General features: G+C 37.1%; 1 protein-coding gene across 1 annotated transcript in view; it reads left to right on the forward strand.

Moving 5' to 3' along the window:
- The window catches only part of SPAG17 (sperm associated antigen 17), a 233,777-nt gene that overhangs the window by 110,281 nt on the left and 95,530 nt on the right, over positions 1-27,966 (forward strand). The window contains exons 19-24 of the mRNA XM_082369949.1: positions 5,846-6,027; positions 7,602-7,693; positions 16,055-16,294; positions 17,810-17,921; positions 20,361-20,516; positions 21,879-21,992. Coding sequence (XP_082226075.1) covers positions 5,846-6,027; positions 7,602-7,693; positions 16,055-16,294; positions 17,810-17,921; positions 20,361-20,516; positions 21,879-21,992 — 896 coding nt within the window. The remainder of the gene's footprint in view (positions 1-5,845; positions 6,028-7,601; positions 7,694-16,054; positions 16,295-17,809; positions 17,922-20,360; positions 20,517-21,878; positions 21,993-27,966) is intronic.

Here is a 27,966-nt window from a genome sequence, read left to right on the forward strand (position 1 = left end):
GCCTAGAGAAGTTCCTTCAGCATTTGTTGTAAAGCTGGTTTGGTGGTGCTGAATTCTCTTAGGTTTTGCTTGTCTGAAAAGGTTTTAATTTCTCCGTGCAATCTGAATGAGATCCTTGCTGGGTAGAGTCATCTTGGTTGTTGGTTTTTCCCTTTCATCACTTTAAATATGTCCTGCCACTACCTTCTGGCTTGCAGAGTTTCTGCTGTAAGATCAGCTCTTAACCTTATGGGGATTCCTTTGTATGTTATTTGTTGTTTTTCCCTTGCTGCTTTTAATATTTTTTCTTAGTATTTAATTCTTGATAGTTTGATTAATATGTGTCTTGGCGTGTTTCTCCTTGGATTTACCTTGTATGGGACTCTCTGTACTTCCTGGACTTGATTGACTATTTCCTTTCCCATATTAGGGAAGTTTTCAACTATGGTCTCTTCAAATATTTTCTCAGTACCTTTCTTTTCCTCTTCTTCTTCTGGGACCCCTATAATTCGAATGTTGGTGCATTTAATGTTGTCCAGAGGTCTCTAAGACTGTCCTCAATTCTTTTCATTCTTTTTTCTTTATTCTGCTCTGCAGTAGTTTTTTCCACTATTTTATCTTCCAGGTCACTTATCCGTTCTTCTGCCTCAGTTATTCTGCTATTGATTCCTTCTAGAGAATTTTTCATTTCATTTATTGTGGTGTTCATCATTATTTGTTTGCTCTTTAGTTCTTCTAGGTCCTTGTTAAGTGGTTCTTGTATTTTTCTCCATTCTATTTCCAAGATTTTTTATCATCTTTACTATCATTACTCTGAATTCTTTTTCAGGTAGACTGCCTATTTCCTCTTCATTTGTTTGGTCTGGTGGGTTTTTACCTTGCTCCTTCATCTGCTGTGTGTTTCTCTGTCTTCTCATTTTTCTTAACTTACTGTGTTTGAGGTCTCCTTTTCGCAGGCTGCAGGTTCATAGTTCCTGTTGTTTTTGGTGTCTGCCCCCAGTGGCTAAGGTTGGTTCAGTGGGTTGTGTGGGCTTCCTGGTGGAGTAGACTAGTACATGTGTTCTGGTGGATTAAGTTGGATCTTGTCTTTCTGGTGGGCAGGACCACATCTGGTGGTGTGTTTTGGGGTGTCTGTGAACTCAATATGATTTTAGGCAGCCTCTCTGCTAATGGGTGGGGTTGTATTCCCATCTTGCTAGCTGTTTGGCGTGGGATGTCCAACACTGGAGTTTGCTAGTCGTTGATTGGAGCTGGGTCTTAGCATTGAGATGGAGATCTCTGGGAGAGCTCTCACCGATTGGTATTATGTGGGGCCAGGAGACCTGTGGTGGTCCAGTGTCCTGAACTTGGCTCTCACACCTCAGAGGGTCAGGCCTGACACCCAGCCGGAGCACCAAGACCGTCAGCCACACGGCTGGAGTGCCTTCAGAGTTGGAGAAGCTGGCTTGCAGTGTCTCTCCTTCTGCGCTGCACATTAGAATCAGCTGCTGCTTCTTTGTTTTGCCCCAAAGGCAGTGTTCCACAGAGAAAAACAATAGCCTTGAAAATAGTCACAGCTCTGAGATGGCTTTTTTTTCCTTTGTGCTTAGTCAGGTTTCCCTTGCTCACAGGGGGCCACGTGCAGAGGCCTTGCACCCAGCTCTTCCGACCAGAGTTCCTAGTGCCAAATGGCTGCCACCAACACTTCAGCTCAGGCGGGCCATCTGTAGAAGTGAGACAAAAGACACTGCGTCCAAGATGGCAGCTGGGGGCCGTGTCTTGCCATTAAATTTATAAACACACATTTTTACTTCAGGATTAATCCCTTTCCTTCCTTTTGTTAGATTCAATTTTCTTAGTTCATTCTTAGCATGTGATTTTTAAAAGTCATACATTGTATTTATATTCTTCTAGAAGTTACACTTATCCTTTTAAATCACATATTTAAACATTTTTATATAATAGCTAGGGTTAAAGAATATTAATACCATTTCACAGAAAATGTTAAAATCTTTAACATATTTTCACTTACTCCCAATAAATCTCCTACCTCCCATTTAGAAATTGCCGAAAAATTTTATTTCCAATTGTAAAGTAATATTTTTTAATCATAAATAAGTGGCATACATAGTTACCTACATTTAATTGTAAGTATTATTATTTCTCAACTCTTACTTATATCCCGTGTTGTCTTGGATGTTTTTTCTTAACGCAGCTGGAATACATTTGTGAGTAATTCTTTCAGAAAGTATCTGTGGGTGGCAAATTTCCTGAATCATTGAATGCTAAAATATTCCTTATTTTGTTATCTCATTTGAAATATACATATCTGTGTTCTCTCATCACAGATTAGTACTAATGATTCTGGGTTTTGTTTGAAATGCAGACTTATTGAAAGGTCCTGAGCATAAGAGAGACATGATATGACTTAAGGATGAAAGGGATCTTCCTACTCGCTCTCTCTAGAATAGACTACAGGGGGTCGAGGGTAGGAACAAGGAGACTTGTTGGGAGTCTATGGCAGCAATCCTAGCAAAAGGTGGTAGTGACAGACCAGGACGATAGTGGTAAAGGGAGTGAGAAGTGATCAGATTCTGAATGTATTTCAAATATGTTTTAAAAAATCATTTGGATTTCCTGACATATTGGAAGAAGAACATGAGAAACAAGAGTAGTCAAAGATAACTTCAGGGTATTTGACCTATTCAACACAACCTGATGACAAGTGCAGACTTGCCATCAGCTAAGAGGCCAAAGGGCTTGATGAGCAGTTTGGAGTGGAAGATCAGGGGTTTGATTTGGGGCATGTTGAGTTTGAGATATCTTTTACCTTCCAAATGAAGATGTTGTGTAACCATAATTCATAGTCTACAATTTTCAGTTGATTTCTTTCTCTTTGTTTTAGGCAAATAAGGTATTGTATTATTAAATTTTTTTATTATTTTTAAGTTAATTTTTATTGGAGTATAGTTGCTTTACCATGTTGTGTTACTTTCTGCTGTAGAGCAAAATGAATCAGCTATACATATACATACATCCCCTCTTTTTTTGGATTTCCTTCCCATTTAGGTCACCACAGTGCATTAAGTAGAGTTCCCTGTGCTATACAGTATATTCTCATTAGTTGTCTGTTTTATATCTAGTATCAATAGTGTATATGTGTCAATCCCAATCTCCCAGTTCCTCCCACCCCACCCCTTTCTCCCTTGGTATCCATACATTTGTTCTCTATGTCTGTGTCTCTATTTCTGCTTTGCAAATGAGATCATCTATACCATTTTTCTAGATTCCATATATATGCATTAATATATGATATTTGTTTCTCTCTTTCTGACTTCGGTCTGTATGATACTCTCTATGTCTATCAACATCTCTGTAAATGACCAGTTTTGTTCCTTTTTATGGCTGAGTAATATTCCATTGTATATATGTACCACATCTTCTTCATCCATTTCTCTGTTGATGGACATTTAGGTTGTTTCCATGTCCTGGCTATTTTAAATAGTGCTGCAGTGAACACTGGGGCACATGTGTCTTTTCAAAGTATGGTTTCTCTGGATATATGCCCAGGAGTGGGATTGCTGGATCTTATGGTTACTCTATTTTTAGTTTTTTAAGGAAACTCCATACTGTTCCCCATAGTGGCTGTACCAATTTACATTCCCACAAACAGTGCAGGAGAGTTCCCTTTTCTCCACACCCTCTCCAGCATTTATTATTTGTAGACTTTTTGATGATGGTCATTCTGACTTGTATGAGGTGATACCTCATTGTAGTTTTGATTTGCATTTCTCTAGTAATTAACAACATTGAGCATTTTTTCATGTGCCTGTTGACCATCTGTATGTCTTCATTGGAGAAATAACTATTTACATCTTCTGCCCATTTTTTTGATTGGGTTGTTTGTTTTTTTTTATATTGAGCTGTATGTGTTGTTTGTATATTTTGGAAATCAATCCCTTCTCCATCACATAGTTTGCAAATATTTTCTCCCATTCCACAGGTTATCTTTTCATTTTGTTTATGGTTTCCTTTGCTGCGCAAAAGCTTTTAAGTTTAATTAGGAGCCATTTGTTTATTTTTGTTTTTATTTCCATTATTCTAGGAGACAGATCCAAAAAAATATTGCTGCAATTTATATCAAAGAGTGTTCTTCCTATGTTTTCCTCTAAGAGTTTTATAGTGTCTGACCTTACATTTAGGTCTTTAATCCATTTTGAGTTTATTTTTGTGTATGGTGTTAGGGAGTGTTCTAATTTCATCTTTTTACATGTAGCTGTCCAGTTTTCCCAGCACCACTTATTGAAGAGACTATCTTTTCTCCATTGTTTTGTATATTCTTGCCTCCTTTGCCATAGATTAATTGCCCATAAGTGTGTGGGTTTATTTCTGGGCTTTCTATCCTGTTCCATTGGTCTATATTCTGCCAGTGCCATACTGTTTTGATGACTGTAGTTTTGTAGTATAGTCTGAAGTCAGGGAGCCTGATTCCTCCAGCTCCATTCTTCTTTTTCAAGATTGCTTTGGCTATTCAGGGTCTTTTGTATTTCCATACAAATTTTAAAAATTTTGTTCTAGTTCTGTGAAAAATGCCATTGGGCATTTGATAGGGGTTGCATTGGATCTATAGATAGCCTTGGTTAGTATGGTCATTTTAACCATATTGGTTCTTCCAATCCAAGAACACAGTATATCTTTCCATCTGTTTGTGTCCTCTTCAATTTCTTTCATCAGTGTCTTATAGTTTTTGGAGTATAGGTTTTTTGCCTCCTTAGGTAGGTTTATTCCTAGGTATTTTATTCTTTTTGATGCAATGGTAAGTGGGATTGTTTACTTAATTTCTCTTTCTGCTATTTTGTTTTTAGTGTATAGAAATGCAACAGATTTCTGTGTATTAATTTTGTATCCTGCAACTTTACCAAATTAACTGATGAGGTCTAGTAGTTTTCTGGTAGTATCTTTAGGATTTTCTATGTATAGTACCATGTCATTTACAAACAGTGACAGTTTTACTACTTCTTTTCCAATTTGCATTTCTTTTCTTTAAAAAAGATCAAGAATTAAAGAAAATAATGAAGCAACTTGAGTATAGAATTCACCTAGTTTTATTTTTTCAAAACTTTTTTCCTCACTTTCATACAATTTGACATTAACTAATCTTTATTGTCAAGCCTAAATATTTCAACATTTTTCCCTAGCAACAACTTTCTTTGGATATTCATATATTGTAAGTGTACATAACATTTAGTTAAAATAATTACAATAATCAGTATAAATAGAATAAATGGATTTGGGAGCAAATATTACTGAATCCTGGTAAGCAATAAGATGCTGATGTATACATAAATGCACAAGCAGCTTAGGGTGTAGTATTTAGGATGTGGGTATTCAAGGGCCAGTAAGTTTTATAGCAAGAGTGCAGTGTTTCAGCTAATCCAGTGAGTCACTTAGCTGTCAGTCAATTAAGATAGTACCTATTGTGCTATAAAATTGCTCTAAAAGAGATTTTGCCATATTACTCTCCAATTAATAACATTGAGAATGACTGTTTCTCCAAACCGTCATCAACTCTTGGTATTATCAAGCATTTTAATCTTTGGTTTGGATGGAAATATCTAATTTTTAATTTTATACATCTTTAATCATGAAGGAAGCTGAAAAATTTTCAAATGTTTATTGGATATTTATATATGACATATATATAAATATACAAAATATATTTGTACAAAATATATTCTAGGATATATTGCTATTACATTTGTTACATGGGCAATTTAGAATCAGTTCATTTTTTAAAAGTTATTTGCACAATCAGTATCTTAAGCACTTGTTTACTTTAACTAATATTAACTCAATTGTCACCTGCTGTTCTTTGCTTTTTTTTTAGGAATTATTTGGAACTTGTTGCAAAATCCATTCAAGATTGGATCATAAAAGAAGAAGCTGTATATCAGGAAGCTAAAATGGCTGAGGAAATCAGTAGGACCAAGAATGAGCTGGAAATAAAATCTTCTGCTGGTACCAAAATTTCTTCTACCAGCAAAATTTATTCTATTAAAAAATCTAAAAATAAGTAACCAGTTGAACTTATACATAAGTCCAAAGACATTCTATTTATTAATTTAATCAAGACAGTGAACATTTCAGGATTAAAAAGAGTTGTCCACAAAATTTCTGTGACTCTTCACTTTCCCTAAAAAATAGAATAGCTGCATTCTAAATATGATGAGAATATTTGTTGTATATTGATTGATACTTGTCTTATATTGACCACACTTCCTGCCAGATCTGAAAGATTCAGTCTATTCAGAGCCAGTGTGATGCTGAGAAATGCCAAGTGTCTTTATTTTGCTGGGGTTGATAGGTTTGCCTATCTAAGTTTTGTTGGCAATACATGAGTTAGATTCAGAGTCAGTATGTCTCCATAAGAATCATTATGGCTTCCAAAGTGAGATTAAAACAAGACCTTCCTTAGAAGAATAAACAGAAGAGTCCCAAGACTAACTGGGAGTTAGAATTTAAAAAAGAAGGAGAAACGGATTATTGGGGGCCTGTGACATGGACTCAACAGGATGTTGGATCAATAGATATTTTCATTTTTGTTGTTGTCAATTTTCATGGCTTTGATGCTGTCAGTCAGAGAGAAGAGGGTGAGAAAAAGAGGAAGGATACTTGATAAATAAGTGAAATGTCAAGGTAATTCATCTGGAAAATAAAGATATTTCACTGGGTTCATACAAAGGAAATTAACTCTGTGTGAATAATACTCATTGTTTCTGATAACCAAGTTGAGAGTGATTTCCTATAAAGAAGCAAAACTATATAATTTCCAAAGTTTTTGCAACCTCTGTAAACTACCAAAGGAATTTGTGCTTGGTTGATTCTAAAATAAAACTTGGAAAACCAAGTCAAAGATGAAGCATTCACCTTTCACCAAAATGGTTACATAATCCATCCATCAACTCGGCCTTCCTCCTGATGGGGGTGCAGCAGGACAGTACTAGGTAATTGGAATACTCGATGGGACTATCTAAAAAGACAGGTAGGGCTGCTCTCTCACAATCGTGTCCAGGCCATACTTTACTGTTAGTAACAAAAATTGTGGGTTGACTGCCTTTTCTTTATTCTGCTTCTGAGCAGAACCAAAAGCTTAAGAATTATCTGGGTGTCTATGGACCAAATTCAGAAAATGGTTTATTTGGAATTGGGATTGGAATACACCTGGTAGGTATTGCATTCAGTTTGAGGCCTCTCAAGTCAGGACAGATGTAAATCTTCACAACAGAATAACTATAATGGCAAGAGGAGGGCTTCAGTATAGAAAGAAAAGTTAAATTTGTTCTGTGTGGTCTTAAGGGGTTAAATTAGGATTAATTAGGTTAAAACTCTAGTGAGAGAGAGTCCAGTTCACTAAAATCTTGAAAATCTCAACACTTTGAGAATGGAATGTACTGCCTCCTCAGATGGTGAGTTGTTCATCCCTAAAAGAGCTCAGTTCCACTTCAGATGTCCGCTCTAGAGATGGCAAAAAAAGAATTCAGAGATGAGTGAATGGGGATCCCCTACAAGCCAGACGCTTGGTCCTTCTATGAAACCTTATTTTAGAGAGTTTTACTAAGAAGTTTAATTTTCTCTGGTTATAGGTAACAAAGGAATGAGCAAAACAGAGATATCAGATCAAGAAAAAGAAAAAGAGAAGGAAAGGATTCCTTTTATTTTAGAAGGCTCTCTGAAGGTAATCCAAGGAAAGACAAATGACACTGACAAATCACAAGTTCAAAGTTATTTTGTGCTAGTTTGTGTGGTATAATAGGAAATAATCTTTTTGCTAAACTTGAAATGACAGTCTCTCCACCAAGCTATCTCCTCCACCAGATGATAAGCCTTTAGGAAACTGTGCCAAAATCCAGGGCAGTGCCTTGTTCATAGTTGGTAAACTGTCTGCATCTGTTGCAGGGAGTTGTTTTTGTTTGCATTTTTATTGGAATTTTTAATAACAAAAGTAATACATGCTTTTATAAGAACTCAAACTTAACCTGGCTGTCCTAAGACCCTGAAGTCAGAAATATTAATGATTTCGCATGTTCTATGCTCATACAAGCATGCATGCACAAATATAAAGAGAGTATTCATGTTTGGTTTTGGTTTAGGTTTGGTATGTTTCTTTTTAACTCTGCTACATGCTTTTTTCTCTTGGCAACACATCATGAATATCACTTCCGAACAATATCTAGAGATCTAACTTATTTTCACAGCATTATATTAGTCTATGATTTGGTTGTACCTTAATTTATTAAACAATTTCCTCAGTAATAAATACCATTTTTTTCTATTTATACAGAAATATTTAACTTTTATGTAGTCAAATCAATCATCTTTGGCCAAAATTTAAAAGACACAATGCCAGATTTTGTCAAGGATGTGAAGTAAAGCAAATTCTCATACACTGCTGATTGAAGTATAAGTTGGTACTTCTACTTTGGAAAATTGGACATAGCTACTAAAGTTAAGCATATGATTTCTCTTTAACCAAATAGTTTCACTCCTATATATATACCTAATATACTTATGCATGCATGTGTTCACCAAGACACATGGACACAGTTTTTCTTGCAGCATTATTTTTAATTCTCCCAAACTGGAAACAATTCAAAGATTCATCAGTAGAATGCCTAGAATGGTTCATGTGATGAAATATTATGCAGCTCTGGAAATAAATGACATATAGCTACACACAGAAATATGGATGAATCTCACACACAACATGTTAAGCAAAAGAAGAGAAAGTTAAAAGACTATATACCTTATGTAGGATTTCGTTTACATAAGTTTTTAAATAGGCAAAGCTAAACTAATGTATTAAAAATTAGGATGATGTTTGCCTTTGGGGCAGTACAAGTGGGTGGTAATTGAGGAGAAGCGTGAGGAGGGCTTCTGGGGACCTGGAGATCGTCTATTTCTTAACCTGGTGGTAGTTTTACAGGAGCACTTACTTGGTGGTAATTCATTCAGCTGTTCACTTAGGATTTGTGCTCTTTTTGTATGTATGTTACAGCTTGTCAAAAAAAGGGTTTTAAAAATCGGTCATTTTTTTTTTTTATGGTTTTAGGGCTTCTGTGTTTTTGGTTCCATCAGGTTGATTCCACCTTGAGTTTGTATGTTAATTTTCCTGCACTCTCTTAGAATATTTTCATAGACATTCTTTTTATATTCAGAGATCTAATCTATCTGAAATACATGTTTTGTAGCATAATGTAAGGGTCTTTTTCTCTGCCCAGATGGACTGTCGTTTTACTAGTACCATTTAATTAAATGTAATATTAATCCCCATCCCTTAAATTGGAATGTTGATATGTCACATATTAGGTACCCATTTATTTTTTTAATCCATTTTTAAAGATCCCTATAAAATGATATGAGATATTCTGAACTGTTCTGAACACCATAGTGTCTACTGAGTGTTCATGTCCTTCAAAATTCATATGTTGAAAACCTAATCCCAATGTGATGGTATTTTAAACCATTTTTGAATGCTGTATTCTGTTTCAGTCACCCACTTAATTATTCTTATACAAGTACCATACTATTTTAATTACAGTAGCTTTGTTGTAAGCTTATAGATTGGGTAGGCAGGAGCTGATTTCCCCACCTCCATCAGTATGCAATAACCCTCAAAACAGCGTTGGTTAAGATTGGTGAGCCTCCCTGGCTTCTTGGTATTAATGGTAAAGATAATTACATGGCAAATCTTTAAGTTTATTATTATTTGCTGCTTAATCTTATTAAATTTTTAAAGTGTCTGTTGGTATTGAAACTAGTTTCTATTGGGAGGTTTTTCCCTTTATTTAGGAGATATATTGAATTATGGAGATTGATTTAACAATATGAATAACTTTTGTATTTCTAAAACAAACTTCTCTTCAGCATTTCCTAAAGTTTAGTCCTTATCCCACAAAACCACATATGCCATAATTGCCTAGGTATCTCTGGGGGGAGGAGAGACTTAAAATACACATGTTTTCACTCCATCCTAACTGATCTTTGGGAATTTTAATTTTTAGTAAGCCCCTGAGTCCATCTTTATGTACATTATTGATTAAAAATTATAGCACCATTTTTTTCATAGAATGTTATTATTTTAATAATATTTTAATTAATAATTTAATATTTAATTAATAATTATTTTAATAAACAACTGGCTTTGTTCTGATAGTATTTTATCTAGAATTTTTGTGTCTATGATGAGTGAAATGATAGGCTTTTGTGTTGTTCTTAACAAGCATTACTATTAAGGTTATGTTGGCTTCCTTTTTTTGGCGGGGGGGACGCGGCACCTCACAGTATGTGGAACTTTCCCTGAACAGGGATCGAACCCACGCCTCCTGTAGTGGAAGCATGGAATCTTAACCACCAGACCACCAGGGAGACACCATGTATTTGCTCTTTTTTTAAATTTAAGTGTAGTTGATGTACAGTATTGTATAAGCTACAGGTGTTCAATATAGAGATTCACTATTTTATAAAGACAGCAATGGCTACTACAAAGGCAGCACCTAATCAAAAGATTGTGAAGCCTGTGAAGGTTTCTGCACCCTGAGTTGGTGGAAAGCACTAAGTTGGCAGATGAGATTTTCAGATAAAGATCTGACTGTAACTAAAAAAAAAATCACTACATTTATAGTTGTTACAAAATATTGGCTATATTCCCTGTGTTGTACAATAGATCTGTGTAGTTTATCTTATACCTAATACTTTGTACCTCTTAATCTCCTTCCCCTATATTGCCCCTCCCCCTCCCTCTCCCCACTGGTAACTACTAATCTGTTCTCTATATCTGTGAGTCTGTTTCTTTTTTGTTATATTCACTAGTTTTTTTGTATTTTTTAGATTCTACATGTAAGTGATATCATACAGTATTTGTCTTTCTCTGACTTATTTCATGTAGCGTAATACCCTCCAAGTCTATCCATGTTGTTGCAAATGGCAAAATTTCATTCTTTTTATGGCTGAGTAGTATTCCATTGTGTATATATATATCACATCTACTTTAGCTGTTCATCTGTTGATGGACACTTAGGTTGCTTCCATACCTTGGCTATTTTAAATAATGCTGCTATGAAATTGGGGTGCATGTTGGCTTTTAAAATGAATTAAGGAAGCGCAGCAAGGTTACAGTATGCAAGATTAACATAGAAAAAAATCACTGGAGTTCCTATTCACCAGCAATAACCGATTAGAAAATGTAACATAAAATCAATATCATTCACAAGAGCAACAAAAACTATAAGGTGCCAAGAAAAATAAATTAATAAAAGATTTTTCTTTACAGAGAAAATTACAACATATTATTGAAGGACAATAAACACCTGAATAAGTGGGAAAATATACCATGGTCATGGATGAAAAGACTCAGTTTAGGATGTGAAATATACTCATATACCTTTAAAAGTATATACTCATACTTTCTTTTGTTTTTTTTAGATTTATTTATTTATTTATTTATTTATTTATTTATTTATTTTTGGTTGCGTTGGGTCTTCGTTGCGGCCTGCGGGCTTTCTCTTGTTGCGGCGAGCAGGGGCTACTCTTCTTTGCAGTGTGCAGGCTTGTCGTTGCAGAGCAGGGCTCTAGGCACGCGGGCTTTAGCAGTTGAGGCACACGGGCTCAGTAGTTGTGGCTCACTGGCTCTAGAGCACAGGCTCAGTAGTTGTGGCACACGGGCTTATTTGCTCCACTGCATGTGGGATCTTCCCAGACTAGGGATCGAACCCGTGTCCCCTGCATTGGTAGGTGGATTCTTAACCACTGCACCACCAGGGAAGTCCCGTGGGGTTGTTTTTAAATTGGTACGTTTTTCATATCTGTGCCAGGCTGACCTCTTCTAGATCCTGAGTCAGGTCAGCGGGTTTGGGTTTTGTTAGTTACATTGGTTGATTTTGTTTTCTGCTGTGTTTGGTGCACACACTTAACAGCCATCCACTTCTGCTCAGAGCTAAAAGGGTATTCAGCTTTTCTGATATAATCCTGTTGAAGTCCATCAAGACCCATCTTCATTGCAAGAGCAATTAAGGCTCCTTCCATTGGTTTCCCCATTAGAGTGTTGTTTCTAATTACAGCATCATTGCACACACAGCCCGCCTCAAAAATTCTGCTAACAGATGGGTTATAGAATCCATGAACAACATCACCATCAACAGTCACTTCCCCAAATGGACTGTAGCCAACTCCAGTAACCTCAGCATGCAGGCCATCTGAAGTAAATATGTGGGTAACAGTCATTTCATTCTTTGTCAGGGTTCTAGTTTTATCTGAACAAATCATGTTACAGCAGCCCAGAGTTTCAACAATAGGTAGTTTTTTCACAATGGCCCTTTTGTTCACCATTCTCATAACACCAAGGGCTAGAGTCACTGTGACCACAATGGGAAATAGAAATATATTCCTATCAAAATTTCAGCAGTTTTTTTATGAACCTTGGAAAGCTGATTCTAAAATTAATAAAGAAAAACAAAGAGATAGGAGCTGTCTTTCAGATAGTATTTTACTGGCAAATTCTATCTCTTTATTTTTACCTTTCTGTGGCTTTATAATTTAAGTGTGTCTCTTGTAAACAGGGATTATAAACTAGATTTTTTAAAAAAATTATACTGATGATTTTTCTTTTAGCAGAAGACTTGAATCCATTTATATCTATTCTAATAAACTATATATTAAGATATATAGTTTATTTTCGATTTTCCATCTGTTTTCTATTTTCCTACCTTTTCTGTGATCCTTTTTTCTTGTTTTCTTTTGTATGTTTTTTTTCTTTTTTACTTGCAATCAATTTGATGATAGGGAACACTAATTTTAACTCTAAGTAAAATGCTATCCTCCCTCACCCAAAGAATTCTATTTTTCGTATTAGTAGACTGTATTATGGAGAAAAATTGTACTCAGTGAGTTGTCAATAAAATATTTTCGGAAATTACTTTTCTTGCTTGTTACATAAATACCTACACAATATCCTTGATATTGTCTTTTGACCCAAAAAGCCTAAAATATTTACTATCTGGCCCTTAATAGGAAAAGTTTATAATGTATACACTTTATTTGTATTCTACTAGTGGTTGCTCTAGATTTTCAACTTATATATATAATTTAATGAAGTCTCAATAAAATATCTTTTTTCCAGAACAATACAAGGAATTATTAAAATTGCTTCCTCTCTCCCAACCTGTGTTTAAGTTTTATCTTGATTTTTTTTTGTTCTCACAAATTAGACATTATTATTGTCATTGCTTTATACAGTCAATGCTATTGAGATTTAGCCCCATGCTTACCATTTGTTTTGTTGAGCATTTCTTCTCACATCTTCTATTTTGGGAGTATTTCCTTTAGAACTTCCTTTAGTGGGGGTTTGTTGCTATTGGACCTCAGTTTTACATGTCTGAAAAATGGTTTTACTTTACCCTTATTCATTAAACATAGTTTTAATTTATAAAATTCTTGGTTGACTTTTTTGTATCCTGTTATACTCTCAAGATTTTGTTCCACATTTTTCTACCTGATGTTGTAGTTGTTAATATTGGGTTGGCCAAAATTTTGTTCAGGTTTTTCCATAAGATGCTATGGAACAGACTTTTTGGCCAACCCAATAAATTGATTGTCGATCTAACTTGTCATTCTTTTATAGACAGTTCATCTTTTCTCTCTAGATGCTTTGAAAACGTGCAGTGGTGTGCTGGTAAATGTTTAGCATTATCTCTCTAAGAAAAAAAATTCTGTATAGATAGTTTATTCTAAATTTTACTGATATATGGTATGTATAGCACACAATTTACAAATAATAAAATATGTAATACTCTTTATTGTAAATTCCATTTAGCCAGTTGATTCTCACAGAATTGCTTTCATTGATTTTTACTAAGCTCTTACATCTTTAGCCAGCCTATAGTTGCAATTGACAAACAAGTGTAGTTCCACAATGAATGCTGATTGATATTTTCATTTACATGAACAAGTAAGACAAAAATGAACAACAGGGGGATATGTCTCGCTTATTCACCAATGACATTAGCAACTGCTTTGCTGTATCAGGTAATAGTTTTTAAATACTGGAAGAATATTTCCTCAATTTTTTTTTGTGCTAGTTACAGTGTAACATCTCAAAACACAACACACTGCATTATTAACATCTTCTCCATCATTTTTTAAAGTCTATATAATCAACGAGTAGTCAATAAATCCCTGATTTGTAGCATTTGCTGATCTCTGTAGTGTAAATACTCCCATCATGGCTGACTTCAAGCTACTGATAAGATGTCACTGTATGCGGAGTTGGAAACAATATGCAGTAGCACACTGTTATAGTTCTACCATACAGATACAATTTACATAGATAACCCCAAGGGCATAGATCAGGGGTCCCCAAGCCCCGGGCCGCGGACCACTACTGGTCCGCGGCCTGTTAGGAACTGGGCCGCACAGCAGGAGGTGAGCTGTGGGCGGGCGAGCGAGAGAAGCTTCATTTGCTGCTCCCTTTCACTCCCCATCACTCACATTACTGCCTGAACTGTCACTCGCGTTACTGCCTGAACCACCCCCGACCCAGCCCTGTCCATGGAAAAATTGTCTTCCACGAAACCGGACCCTGGTGCCAAAAAGGTTGGGGACCACTGGCATAAATCATAGTTCAATGTAACAAAATAGTTAGGAAAGTGGTAAGTTTTGAGTATTTATTGCCTTTGTTTTTAATGGTATTTTATTGTGCATTTGTATCATTTGATTTTAATAATGGATGTGGTTAAAACTGGCTCGCAAAATTCCTGAAAATTTAACAGTAAACTCTTCCAAGTCAATATGACCCAGGTCCAGCACACCACTATCATTTCGTGGGTTTGATTCACTGGCCTTCCTAAATCTTAGGATTAGTGTCTTTCATCAGCTCTGGAAATGTCTCATCCATTATCTATTCAAATACTGCCTTTTCAAAAATCCTATTCCATTTCCAATAGGGCCTTCAAACTCACTGATTTTTTATACTCTCTTGTTTTTACTAATACTTTTGATGCCTCCTTTTCTTTCTTTAAGCATATTAAAATACTTATTTTACATTCTCTGTTTGATAATTCCAATATCTGCAGTCTTTGCAAGTATAATTTCAGAGCTTGTTTCTTCTTCAGGTTTTTGATTTTGACTTAGTTCCTCACATTTTGTGATTTTCCTTTGTGAACTCACATTTTGCCCACAATCTTTTCAGAATACTTTTAAGGTGATGTACATTTTGGCCACAAATCTATGTGAGGACAGGCTTGTGGTTAAGAGTTCTCAGGGCCAATTTCCTCCTGCCCTCTCTGCTCCTACTTTAACTCAGGGCCAGGGAAGCTGGCTAGGTTTCATGATTTTATTTTATGGGGCAAGATTTTTTTCTACTTCACTCAGTGAAGGTGTCATTTTAAAAAAAATACCCATGCTATTCACAGGTCTCTGATCTCCTGGGTTCTGGCTCTAGTCCCTATAACTCCCAAAACCCAAGTTCTTGGCTTCCAGAGATGGGCAGATAGCCCTGGGAAACTTCTATTTTCAGTGCTTCCTTCCCTCATTGAATTAGTGCTTTCTCATATTTTTTACTTTGCTGCCAGCACTGCTATGCATTACAATGATGATTTGATATTTTATCCATCATTTCTGAAATATTTTATGCCAGGAATGTATCTTTGGACATCTAGTCTACCATACTGCTGATTAACCATGTTTAGAACCTAAACTGGGGATTGGATTCTTGTGGAAAATTATAAGAGCCAGGGAGACCAGCTAAGAGGCTGATGCAATAGTTCAGGTTAAAGATAAAAAGACCTGAAGTAAAGAAAATTTCAACAGAGGGTGAGAGAAAAAGCTGCAGTGAAGAGAGATCTCTGAAGAGCATTGGCAGTGTTTAGCATACAGAAGTTGGGTGAGAGAAAGAGTCAAGGATGACACCACAATTTCTAGCTCAGTATTTTGATCCATCAGAGATACAGCGTATAAAAATCATGTTAAATATTCTCCAAAGTGAACCTGAATAGGATCAGCTTTGTTTCAAAATCCTATTAATTTTTTTTAAATGTGTTTACAGGCATGGAAAGACGAACAAGATAGGTTAGCTGAAGAAGAACGCTTAAAGGAAGAAAAAAAAGCAGAAAAGAAGAGTAAGGAATCTGGTAAAAAGAAAGGCAAGGAAAAACTAGAGAAAGAAGATAGTAGGAATTTCAAGAGAAAAGATTTTTTAAAGGAGAAATTGAAAGAAGAGCAAATAAAGATCCCGGAAATAACAGAGGATCCCCTCCAGGAACCAGAACCTGAGATAGTTTACTCGGTAAAATCAATTTTCTAAAAAGCTCCTTTGGGTCATTCCTAATTGTTTGGGGAAGAACACAGCTTCTGTGGAAACATAAGGTTTTCAGTCTTCACTGCCACCACAGAGGACTTGGGGTTTCTTCTAGTATAGAAGATCTCAGACCTGCAGTCCACCCTGTGATACCTAGGACCTTCTTTGCAGCCGATCACCAAGACAGGAACACCCTTAGGCCAGTTTTTCTTGAGTGCCATGAAACCAGGTTTCTAGGGGTGGTAAAGATGGAAATTTGACACAAAAGCATTCACTTAGGTGTATGTAAATAAGCAACTGTGATAGGTCAACACGTTATCAAACCAAACTTGGGTCCACTTGCCTGCACACAGTAACGCCAATCTACTGACACCGGGTTGTGGAGAAGGAGAGTACAGCGTTTATCACAGGGCACCAAGCAAGGAGTCCTGGGTAGCTAGTGCTCAAAACAACCAACTTCCCGATGGGTTTCAGGAAAGCATTTTTAAAGGCCAGGTGAGGGAGGGAAGTCGCAGGGTATGTGACCATCTCCTGAAGAATTCTCTGATTGGTTGATGGTGAGGTAACAGGGCAGTGTCACAGGGGTTAACATTATCAATCCTTAGGCACCAGTAGGTCTGGGGGCTATGGTTCTCATGGTCATCAAGTACAATAGTTCATTTCTTCCATTTGGTGCTGGTTTTAGTATCTGTAAGCAACTCAGGAAATGTGCCTCAAATACTATTATCTAGGTACTTCAGAGGAGCTAAAGCAGAGGATATGGGGGAGGGGTCTGTCCCAGGAAGGCCCCATAGGGTCCTGCTCAGTTACAATAGTGGACAAAGAGGTTGGCTTTTTCTGTCTCAGGTGATGGGACTTGCTGAGTACATTGGGTTATCTCTCTGTATGCACCCACGTTTCTTGCCTGTATGCTTTTGTGAAACCTTCCCTTTGCCAATCTCTCCCTCAAGCCGTTTTATGAGAAAAACCTAATCAGGAAAAGATGGGAAAAAAAGTAACAGCCCTTGTCATTTCTAGTTACTACTCTGAGCCAGTTGTTCTCAAGCTTTAGCATGCATCAGTATCACTTGGAGCTCTATAAGCAACACTTAGTTAAAAAAAAAAAAAAAAAAAGTCTTTAACATATGACCTTCTAAAATGTTAAGTATCAATACTCCTCAGTATATTAGCTCTCTTTAAACAGAAAATTAACAGCCAATGAAAGAGAAATTGATAACTTTTCTCACTGCCTTGGCAATAGTCCAATGATTTGATTTGCGCTGGGTTATAAGGATGCTCCAATGAACAGAGTTTAAAATCATGGACCTCCTTTAATTCTACGTGTCATTATAACACTACAGGAGGTGCCAAAGATAAGATGGACACTGGCCTCTGAGTCTACAAAGTGACAGACAAATCATTTAGCAGAAATTAGGTTTATGGCAGCTTTAACTGGCTCACATGGATGACCTAATTTTTGTCAATTGCCATTCCACACTCAAAGCATGATGTTTTCTTTTCTAGTTTCGTGGATACAACATGGGAGAAACACCAGTCCAAATCTCAGGAACAAATTATTATCTGTATCCTTCCGATGGAGGGCAGATTGAAGTAGAAAAGACAACATTTGAAAAAGGTACATTTTGAAAGCAGCTGGTTAATGGTTTGGAAGATATTAACCCATTTCAGATAATCCTGGGGCCTTGTACTCCTGAGTATGATAGGTAAGAGTAGTAATGTGCCCCCAGTGATTCATGTATGCACAATGTTCCCCACTTTCAGATTTCACACTCTTCTGTTATAATAGCCTCTGCAAGGCACAGGCCAGCCGTGAGGTTACCTGGGCACACTAAGACAAACATTCCAGTTGTTAAAATATGAAAATATTTCCATAGGATTGGAAAATAGTATAATAGTAACTGCAATAAGCAAATCATTACTTAATAATGTTAATTACAACACATAGTGTTACCTCAGAAACTAAGCACATACTGTGAATTTAGAGCAAATTCCTGATTTGGTTTCTGGAGCACGGAGTTTGGGGGCCTGCTGCCGACATCCAGTTATTTTTGCTATAAAGAAATTGCCTCTGGATTCAGAAGTCATTAAGTGGGAGGGAGGTCTTGGACATGAGCTGAGGAGGACGTAGTCTGGAAAAAGGAAATGCTTCATTCTCCCCAAGGGAAGAGCAGATCTGGGCTCTGGGGAACTTATTGGGGACATCTTGTAGAGCTTCTCTTTTCACTGTGCTTTAAAGATTTCTTAGGATGGGTTTGAGAACCTGGGTTTTATTTGACAGCTTATTGTCTAGTAGGGAGCTGTGGTCTCTGAGAGCTGGGAAGAGTCAGTGGGGAGGGGGTGTGAGCAGGATCCTGTTTAATGTCCACAAGATTATGCAACCCAACAAGGGACGCCAGGGCTCCTCCCACCCACACTCTGCCTGTGACACCAGCCCACCCCTTCTCACTCCCTACCCTTCCTCCAGCCCTCTCTTAATTTTCCTTCCTTCCTCCCTTTCTCCCTTCCTCCCTTCTTCCCTTCTTCCCTCCCTTCCTTCCTTCCTATCATCAAATGACCATCAATTTAATGAGGAAATCATTACAAGAGTGAGAATGCTATTCCCTATGTGGAATCATGGCTCAAGCATCATCAGATAGTAAATGCCACATCAAACAAAAGATCCTACCAATGATTTTTAAAATAAAAAGGCCTACAAATTATTCAAATTATTTAAAGAATGGTTTGTGGTACAACTCATATCAAATGCCAGACTGTTTTATTATATAAGGTTTGTTTATTTAAAACCTGAAAGGGGGGACTTCCCTGGCGCTCCAGTGGTGAGGACTCCGTGCTTCCACTGCAGGGGGCGGGGCTTCGATCTCTGGTCGGGGAACTGAGATCCCGCAGGCCACTTGGTGCAGCCAAAAAAAATAAATAAAAATAAAGACATTGAAAACATGAAAGGGATTTTTATTAATAGATAGGTGTGCATATTTATTTACATTACCATATTTTTAAATATTTAATATTTTGAATATCAACCCTGGGTGTAGGGTACAAATAGTAGTAATTAAAAATGGAACTCAGGGGGCTTCCCTGGTGGTGCAGTGGTTGAGAGTCCGCCTGCCAATGCAGGGGACACGGGTTCGAGCCCTGGTCTGGGAGGATCCCACATGCCACGGAGCAACTGGGCCCGTGAGCCACAACTACTGGGCCTGCGCGTCTGGAGCCTGTGCTCCGCAATAAGAGAGGCCGCAATAGTGAGAGGCCCGCGCACCGCGATGAGGGGTGGCCCCCGCTCGCCGCAACTAGAGAAAGCCCTCACACAGAAACGAAGACCCAACACAACCAAAAAAATAAATTAATTAATTAATAAAAAAAAAAAAAAATGGAACTCAGAATCACAGAACTGAGAAAAGCACTGGGACTCAAGTTTTAAAATGCTATGTTCTATTTTCAGTAACCATTCTTTACTCTTATCAGTATTTGCATATGCATATAATATATATGTTTCAGATGGTTCATAGTAAGTATATTTTTGTCTTAATTCTAATTATCAACTTTGAGATATGATCATTCAACGAAAGTTGAAAAGAAAAGGCTGTGTTAAAAAAAAAGAAAAAAGCTGGAAGAGGAGACAAGAATGAGTCAGAACACTAGCAGAAAATGTGTTGTTTGGGAAATTCTTATATGTTCCTACTAACAATAATAACTACTGTAACTAACATTTATGCAATTCTTTATCAATTACAAAATCCTTTCACATTAACCATCACATGTGATTGATCATAAAGTTGAGTATAGGTATACCTTAGCCAATTTACTCTCCCTTCTGTAATTTGATTTTAGGTATGAGCAGAAAGTCTGCAAACATCTCCCTGATCCACCTGCTGTTTCTTCCTGGAATTCCACCATCACTTTATTCTTTTAGGTATCTTTTTATAAAAGTGGTGACATCCCTAGGTATTTCTAGTCCCTGACTTAAATGCTATGCTGCATTATTTAACAGTCTTATCACAGAGCTTAATTGGGGCATCAAAATCAGCCCATTTTCTATCCTATGATTCTTCTGCAGGCCCAACTTTTATCAAAGTGAAAGTGAAAAAGGACAAGCACAATTTTTTAATTCATTTAAGAGACCCTAAGAAAATTGTGAAAAAGGAGAAAAAAGCGGATTATCCTTTAGAAGATGAGAAAGAAGAAAGAGAAGGAGAGCAACATTTTGAAAAAGGTAAGCAGCTGCATCTTTGTGGCAGTGGGTATCAGTACTTCCGCCATAGGTCAAACCTATCCACCTAACAGAAACACATGCATCCCTGGCAGGTAGCATGTGTAATTTTTACAGATGATAACTGAAGTGTTTTGCCATCTTGTTTATATACACTTTCCCTAATGTAAAGGGCATATACATCGTATACATAGCCCATCTATAGTGGGCTGCTTACTTGGTTTTGCCTCCTCTGGGAACCCAGCTCTTGATTCCAGCTGACATGCAGAGTCTACCTTGCCTAGCTACCTTTTTGTAGCAACACTGAGTTTGCAATGTCCTTTCTGGCCTGAATTTTGTTTTATGCACTGTACCAAGCGCAATCTCTAGGACTCAGGTCCTCATTAATTGATTCCTACTGAAGGTTTGGCTTCTCTGCAATATTGACTGTGAATGATAGGGTTTCTATCTATGCTCTATCACTTAGATCTCCAGGTAGTATCAATTTTCTTAAACTGCAAGAACAAGAAAAAAATCCTAAATTTGGCCATGAGCATCTCTACCTGCTTGTAGATGAGAGTTCCAAGTGGATGTCCATTGATCATACACCATGAAACTTCCTGATAACACCATTTAACGTGTCCCGGTAACACCAGCTGGAAAAATTAATTGCTTCTTGCCCAGTGTAGGTTATACCTGCAAATGGAGATGAGATAATTAATAAAATGCTTTTGGACTCAAGTTAGTAATAAGTAATAAGATCAGAAACTAAATCTTGCTAATAAATTTAGTTATAGGCACAGTGTTTTCTAAATTCAAGGTAAGAATACAATGTTTGACAAGTTTGAATGTACCCAAGAACTTAAAAACAGAAATTTAAAAATTACTTTTCCTTGTTTTATCTGATATAAAAATATATGGTTTAGTATAAAAATTAGGAAATATAGGAATACTTTAAAAAGATGACAGTTGCTCATAATTCTACCACCCCAGCAGTAACCACTATTCACAGTGTATTTCTTTCACTTTATCATGATGAGCAGTTTCCTATTCATTACATATTTTTTAAAATTATATTATAATAACTGTATCATGCATAATCTATAAAAATATCAAACCACTATGCTGTGTACCTGAAACTAATGTAATATTGTAAGTCAATTATACTTTGATTAAAAAAAAAGATATCTAAAGATTAAAAAAAAAACAAAAAAAACAAGACTTTTTAATGATTTCATAATAATTCATTGGTATATGTACATATCATAATTTACTTAATCATATCCATGCTTTTACATATTTGGGTGATTTCCACTTCACACTGAGTTTTGCTTACATTTCTTTTTGATAAAACAAAAATGTCCTTGATTTGATTTTATCTTTTAGAAGAATCAAATGCAGAGAATAAAGCTGTCAGCAAGTTTGGATCTTTTTCTGCCACCTTGGAAAATGGAATCTGCCTCTCAATAAGTTACTATGGATCGAGTGGAATGGCGCCAGGTGAATTAAACACAACAGAAAGGATAAGTGTCCCGTGACCAAGGGCAGCTGCCCACCCTCCATCAGCTTACTTGTTGATAAACATGTTCTGATTTAATGCCCCTCATTTCCTGAGCAGTGGAAATATATGTGTGTGTACATACATATGTGTGTGTACATATGTATGTACATATATAATCTTTCATACGTAGAAAATAACAATAGTTTGACATTTTAAACAGCACTTTTCATACATATAATCTCACATATAACCACATGTACATACATATAAGTTATCTTTGTTAACTAACCCATGAAAATAAGTCTGTTAGTTGGTACCAAAAAAAAACATGATTTGCCAAAGAATCCTCTTGATTTTCTACAGAATAATATTTCTATGAATCCTGTGTTTATGGAACTCCTCAATGTGCTTCAGAACATTAATCTTAAAGGAGCCATTCATTGGACATCTTGAAGGATTTATTTACCCTACTCTTAATAAACAAATTCTCCAACTGGAAGCTATTTCCTTACAAACCACAAAATGACCTGTCACTTTACCAAGAACCAGTTAGGAAATCTTGTGGGTTCTCATGCATTTTACAGGGATCTAACCATAAGAGATTAAAAAAAAAAAAAGCTTTATAAAATCAAAAGGTAATCCCTATGTTGTGTGACCTTAAACTACATGTGAATTGTGGTGATCCAATTATCTGCCATACTATGTAGTTTCATTTCTCTAGAGACAATATTCCCATGGATCATTAATCCATGTTTCTTACCTTGTGCCAAGTATTGTAGTACTTTAGTGAGTTAGAGAGCCCATTAAATTTGTTAGTATTTTTGCTTTATTTGGGGTTTTGACTTTTAATTTTGTAGTTGATTCATTTTTAATCCAGCACTTGGAAAAGTCATTTGTTGCCTAACAAATTATGTATTAAAATCCACAATCACACACAATCACTAACAAACCATACCCCTACTGAACAAGGTCATCATTATTTTGCATTAAGATATTTACATTTTACTCTCTATCAACTATGTTGCTGCTATTTCCTAAGTGATTTACTTATTCTTGATCTAATCCTTAAATTAATATGTAATCTTTCCATTTAATACAGATGTTCCTAATTTCAGTTTATAGGTACTGCATTTGAAAATGTTTATAGTGTAGATAATAAGTAATGTTTTACTTCCTGTATATTAAAAAAGTTGAAGGCATGAGTCTTTGTAAAAAATATATTATAAATTCCTTAAGGATGCATATAATACTAATATTTAAGAACGTTTATCTGCTAGTGGCTAAACAAATTTCCAATTCAATTCCCCCCTCTTAATTCAATATATACAGCTCTCTAGAGCTTATTGATCTTGCTTAACTGAAACTTATGCCTGTTGATTATATTACTTTATGCTTCCAATTGCCTTCTCTCCCCAGCCCCTGGCAACCACCATTCTACTCTTTGATTCTATGAATTCAACTATTTTAGATACCTCACATAAGTGGAATCATGCAGTGTTTGTCTTTCTATGACTGGCTTATTTCACTTAGCATAATGTGCTCAAGGATCATCCACATTGTTACACATTACAGAATTTCTTTCTTAAGACTGAACAGCATTCCACTGCATGTATACAGCACATTTTATTTATCCAGTCATCTGTCAGTGGACATTTAGGTTATCTCCAGCTCTTGGCTACCCTAGTCTTTTTTGTGCCTTTCAGTTCCTTGATGAACTGTGCTCTCTCTTTGACCAATTGCCCATGCTGTGCCCCTTGCTCAGAATTCTTTCTCTTGCTATGTATATCACCACTTTCAACAATGAACTTCCTCCTGTACTTCAGGACTCAGCTTACAGGTTACTTGCTCTGCGAAACGCTTCACCCATGTGAACTGGGTCTTTGGAGGTGAGTGGAAGTTGCTTAGGCAAAGAATCAAAGGAAGGGAATTCTCTACCAGGAATAGCATGTGCAAAATCTCAGTAGTATAAAAGCATGACACGTTTGTGGAAAAGCAAACTGTGCAGTACAGTCAGTCCTCTGTATCCCATGTCCATGGGTTCTGAATTTGCAGATTCGACCAACCTTGAATTGAAAATATTATTTTTTAAAAAATTCCAGAAAGTTGCAAAAAGCAAAATTTTGCTCCCAATTTGCCCCATGCCGATCACTATGCTGAAGCCACGTGAATGAAGTGATGTGTAGGCACACCCTACTGTGGCCGCCTACCACGTCACAGATCTGCACTCTCTCCAGTGCTCATTGTCTGAGCATTGCTGGTTTGGTGTCCCGTTCGTTTGCTACTTGTATTGTGTGTTCATGCTTGGTTTCTGTGAAAAATGGCTCTCAAAAAGCAGTTAAGTGGTCAAAACAATCCCTCAAACGCCAAGAGGGAGCAGAAAGTGCTGTCTCTCGACAAGAAAATACAAATCTTTGATCTTCTGAAAAGTGGCGTGTGGCTTGCCGAAGTGGGATGTAAGGTCACTAAGAACGAATGGAACATTCTCACAGTAAAGCAGAAAGAAGCCGAAATTCATGGAAGGGTTAGAGCTGCCCCTACAATGGCAAAAATGGTCTCGCAGGTTCATGACAAAGTGCTTACAAAGTGCTTGTATTTTGTATGTGGCTAGGGGACATGTTACAGAAGCGTGTCCCTTTGGATGGCAAAATTACGCATGAAAGAGCACTTAGCCTCTGTGAGCACTATTGTGAGGGGTGAGGAGAGTGAGAGGAAGGAGTTTAAGGGTACTAATAGATGGATGGTTAGCTGGTAAAATGCTACACCCTCAAGAACTTAAAGATCACAGGAGAATCAACATCGGCCAGTGCCAAAGCAATATCAGTGTTCCCAGAAGAGCTCAAGAAGAGAAAGGCTACCTTCTAGAGCAAGTCTTCAATTGTGATAAAACAGGCTGATGCCCAGTCGTACCTACATCCATCAGAATGCCAGGCAGGCCCTGGGGTTCAAGGACTGGAAAGCTTACCTTACTCTCGGGCTATGTGGCAATGCAGCAGGTCACATGATCAAGCCTAGTCTATGAGCAAACAACTCCTGGGCCCAAAAGAACAAAAACAAAAATTGCCTATGCTGTTCTGGCAGCACAACAGGAAAACTTGGGTGACAGCCATCTTGTTCTTGGAATGGTTCCACCAGTACTTCATTCTCGAAATGAAGAAATACCTCAAAGAGAAGGGGCTACCATTCAAGGTGCCCCTCATAATTGACAATGCTCCCAACTAACTCAATTTCTCTGCCTTATTGACAAGGAAGTGGAAGTGATGTTCCTGCCTCCTAACACTGTATCACTGCTGCAGCCACTCAATCAAGGCATCATCAAGGACATTAAGGCAACTTATACCTGCCTCACCTTCAGGAAGATTCATGCTGCCCTTGGTGCTAACCCTGATTGCAACATTGTGGATTTAGGGACTTCCCTCGTGGTGCAGTGGTTAAGAATCTGCCTGCCAATGCAGGGGACACGGGTTCCATCCCTGGTCCAGGAAAATCCCACATGCTGCAGAGCAACTAAGCCCGTGCACTACAACTACTGAGCCCGCGTGCTGCAACTACTGAAACCCACGTGCCTAGAGCCCACACTTGGCAACAAGAGAAGCCACCACAATGAGAAGCCTGTGCACCACAACAAAGAGTAGCCCCCGCTCGCCACAACTAGAGAAAGCCCACGCACAGCAACAAAGACCCAATGCAGCCAAAAATAAGTAAATAAATAAATTTATTAAAAAAATAGTGGATTTATGGAAGAGCTTCACAATTGTGGTTGGAACTGTGCTTAATGCAGAGGCTGTAGGTGCCCTAAAGCCTAAGACAGTCAATGCATGTTGGAAGCCATTATGGAGTGAGGTAGTCGATGATCTCAGGGGCTTCCCCACTATTGATGTAGAAATCAGGAATATCTTGAATGTTGCAAGGGAAGTTGGGGGGGAAGAGGCTTCTTTGACATGATCTAGGGTGACATCGAGGAACACATAGAAGAGTATAGAGGAATCCTTACCAACAAGGAACTCAAAGATCTGCCAAAGTCATCTACAGATGATTATAATACAGAAAATTTAGAGGAAGCAGAGCCATCAATTTGGACACGTGAAAATATTGCAGTGGTTGTTCAATAGGTGCAAGTGTTAAAGGATATGATCCTCAAGTACAGTCCTTTGATGGACTGAAGCCTCTGTGGTATCCAAGGTATAGCAGTATGCCAACAATCATTGCAAGACTTGTTTGATGATGCAAAGAAAAGGAAGAAACAGCTTCCTATAACAGTGTTTCTAACTAAAGCATCTGCATTTGTGAAGCCTAGAACTTCAATGCTTGAAGATCCTCAGCCCTCAACCTCCAGATATCCTGACATTAGTATTATTGAGCCTCCTCCAAAGTGACAGTGTCTGCAATTGGAACCCAGTTCTCCTGACTAGATAATCCTCCTGACATCCTGTCAGAAGACTTAACTCAGCCTGATGTCTCACCACTTACCTAGAGTGCCACACATCTCACCGCCTTGCCACATTGGTACCATAGACACCATATAGCAATCATCATCATCATCATCATCATCATCATACAAGGGTAATCAAGACAGGAGAACCAGGGTTTTGGTGATTGTTAACACTGTGTGTGTGTATGTGTGTGTGTGTGTGTGTGTGTGAGAAAGAGAGAGAGAGAGAATTAATTAATTAATATTTTCTCTATGATTATATTTTCTGTATGTATTTTAAATATTCTGTGTTTTATTCCATGTATTTCTCTTTTGGGTCATTAAACAAAAGCCATCCATAAGTGTTGAAAGAAAGATAATGTTATGTTGTTGCTGACGTGTACCATGTAGTTAAGCCCATGATGGTTGCCTGATTCTGTCTGTACTGAACATGTAATTTTTTGTCATTATTTTTTGTCATTATTTCCTAAATGATGCAGTATAATAACTATTTTATAGCATTTATATTGTATTAGGTATTATAAGTAATCTAGAAATGATTTAAAGTATATGGGAGAATGTCCATAGGTTATATGCAAATAAATACTACACTATTTTATATAAGGGACTTGAGCATCCACAGATACTGGTATCCGTGGGGTGTCCTGGGACCAACCCCCTGTGTATACTGAAGGACAACTGTGTAAAGTACAGCTTGTATGGAAGTGTTTTGTGGCAAGTGCCTTTCTTTTGGGTTCCCCTGTCGCTCTGTACTTTTCCTATCACAGACTTAACACACGACACTGAATACCTGAGGTTCTCTTCATCTGAACTTCTCATTACATTACAAGTTCCTGATGTCTCATTCATCACTGGTTACCCAATGCATTGTACATAGTAGTAGGTACTCAGTAAATATTTACTGATTGAGTAAATGGATGGGGATGAGAGGGAGGAGTTTCCAGCTGCCTCTAACTAGATGCCATTCACTATTTATATTCTGTACTTGCTATGAGTCAGGCATCTTGCTGGCACTGAGTCACTAAGATGAATAAAACCATGTTACATCTACTCAAAGAATTCACTGTCTAATGGGAACAGAAACCATAAATAGTGAAATAACTGCATAAGTGCTAGAAATTATATACAAACCAAGTACTGGGGACAGCCAGAAAATACTTGAAAGAGAAAGCATAGCATCTGAGATGAGACTTTGTAGATGAGTAGGAACTATCCTGACAAAGCAGCAAGGAAAGGGAATTCTAGACAGTAAGAACCATTTGTATAAATACACAATTGGGTAAAAGCATGACATCTTTACAGAAAAATGAGAAGTTGAGTGTGACTGGAGTGGAGGAGGGTGAGCGTTGTGTGTCTTATAAGATTTGTGAGCGCCAGAGTTTTTTAAGTATGAAAAGGGAAGTGACATGAAAAGATTTCATTTTAGGAACATAATCATAGTGGTAGTTTGGAAAGTACGCTGAGGTGGTGGTATTAGGAAACTGCTACAAAAAAATCAAGCAAGAGAATAAGAATATGAACTAAGGTGGTAGGAATAGATAGGA

The sequence above is a fragment of the Balaenoptera borealis genome (genome assembly GCF_965194805.1).
Source record: "Balaenoptera borealis genome assembly, chromosome: 1".
NCBI lineage: Eukaryota > Metazoa > Chordata > Mammalia > Artiodactyla > Balaenopteridae > Balaenoptera > Balaenoptera borealis.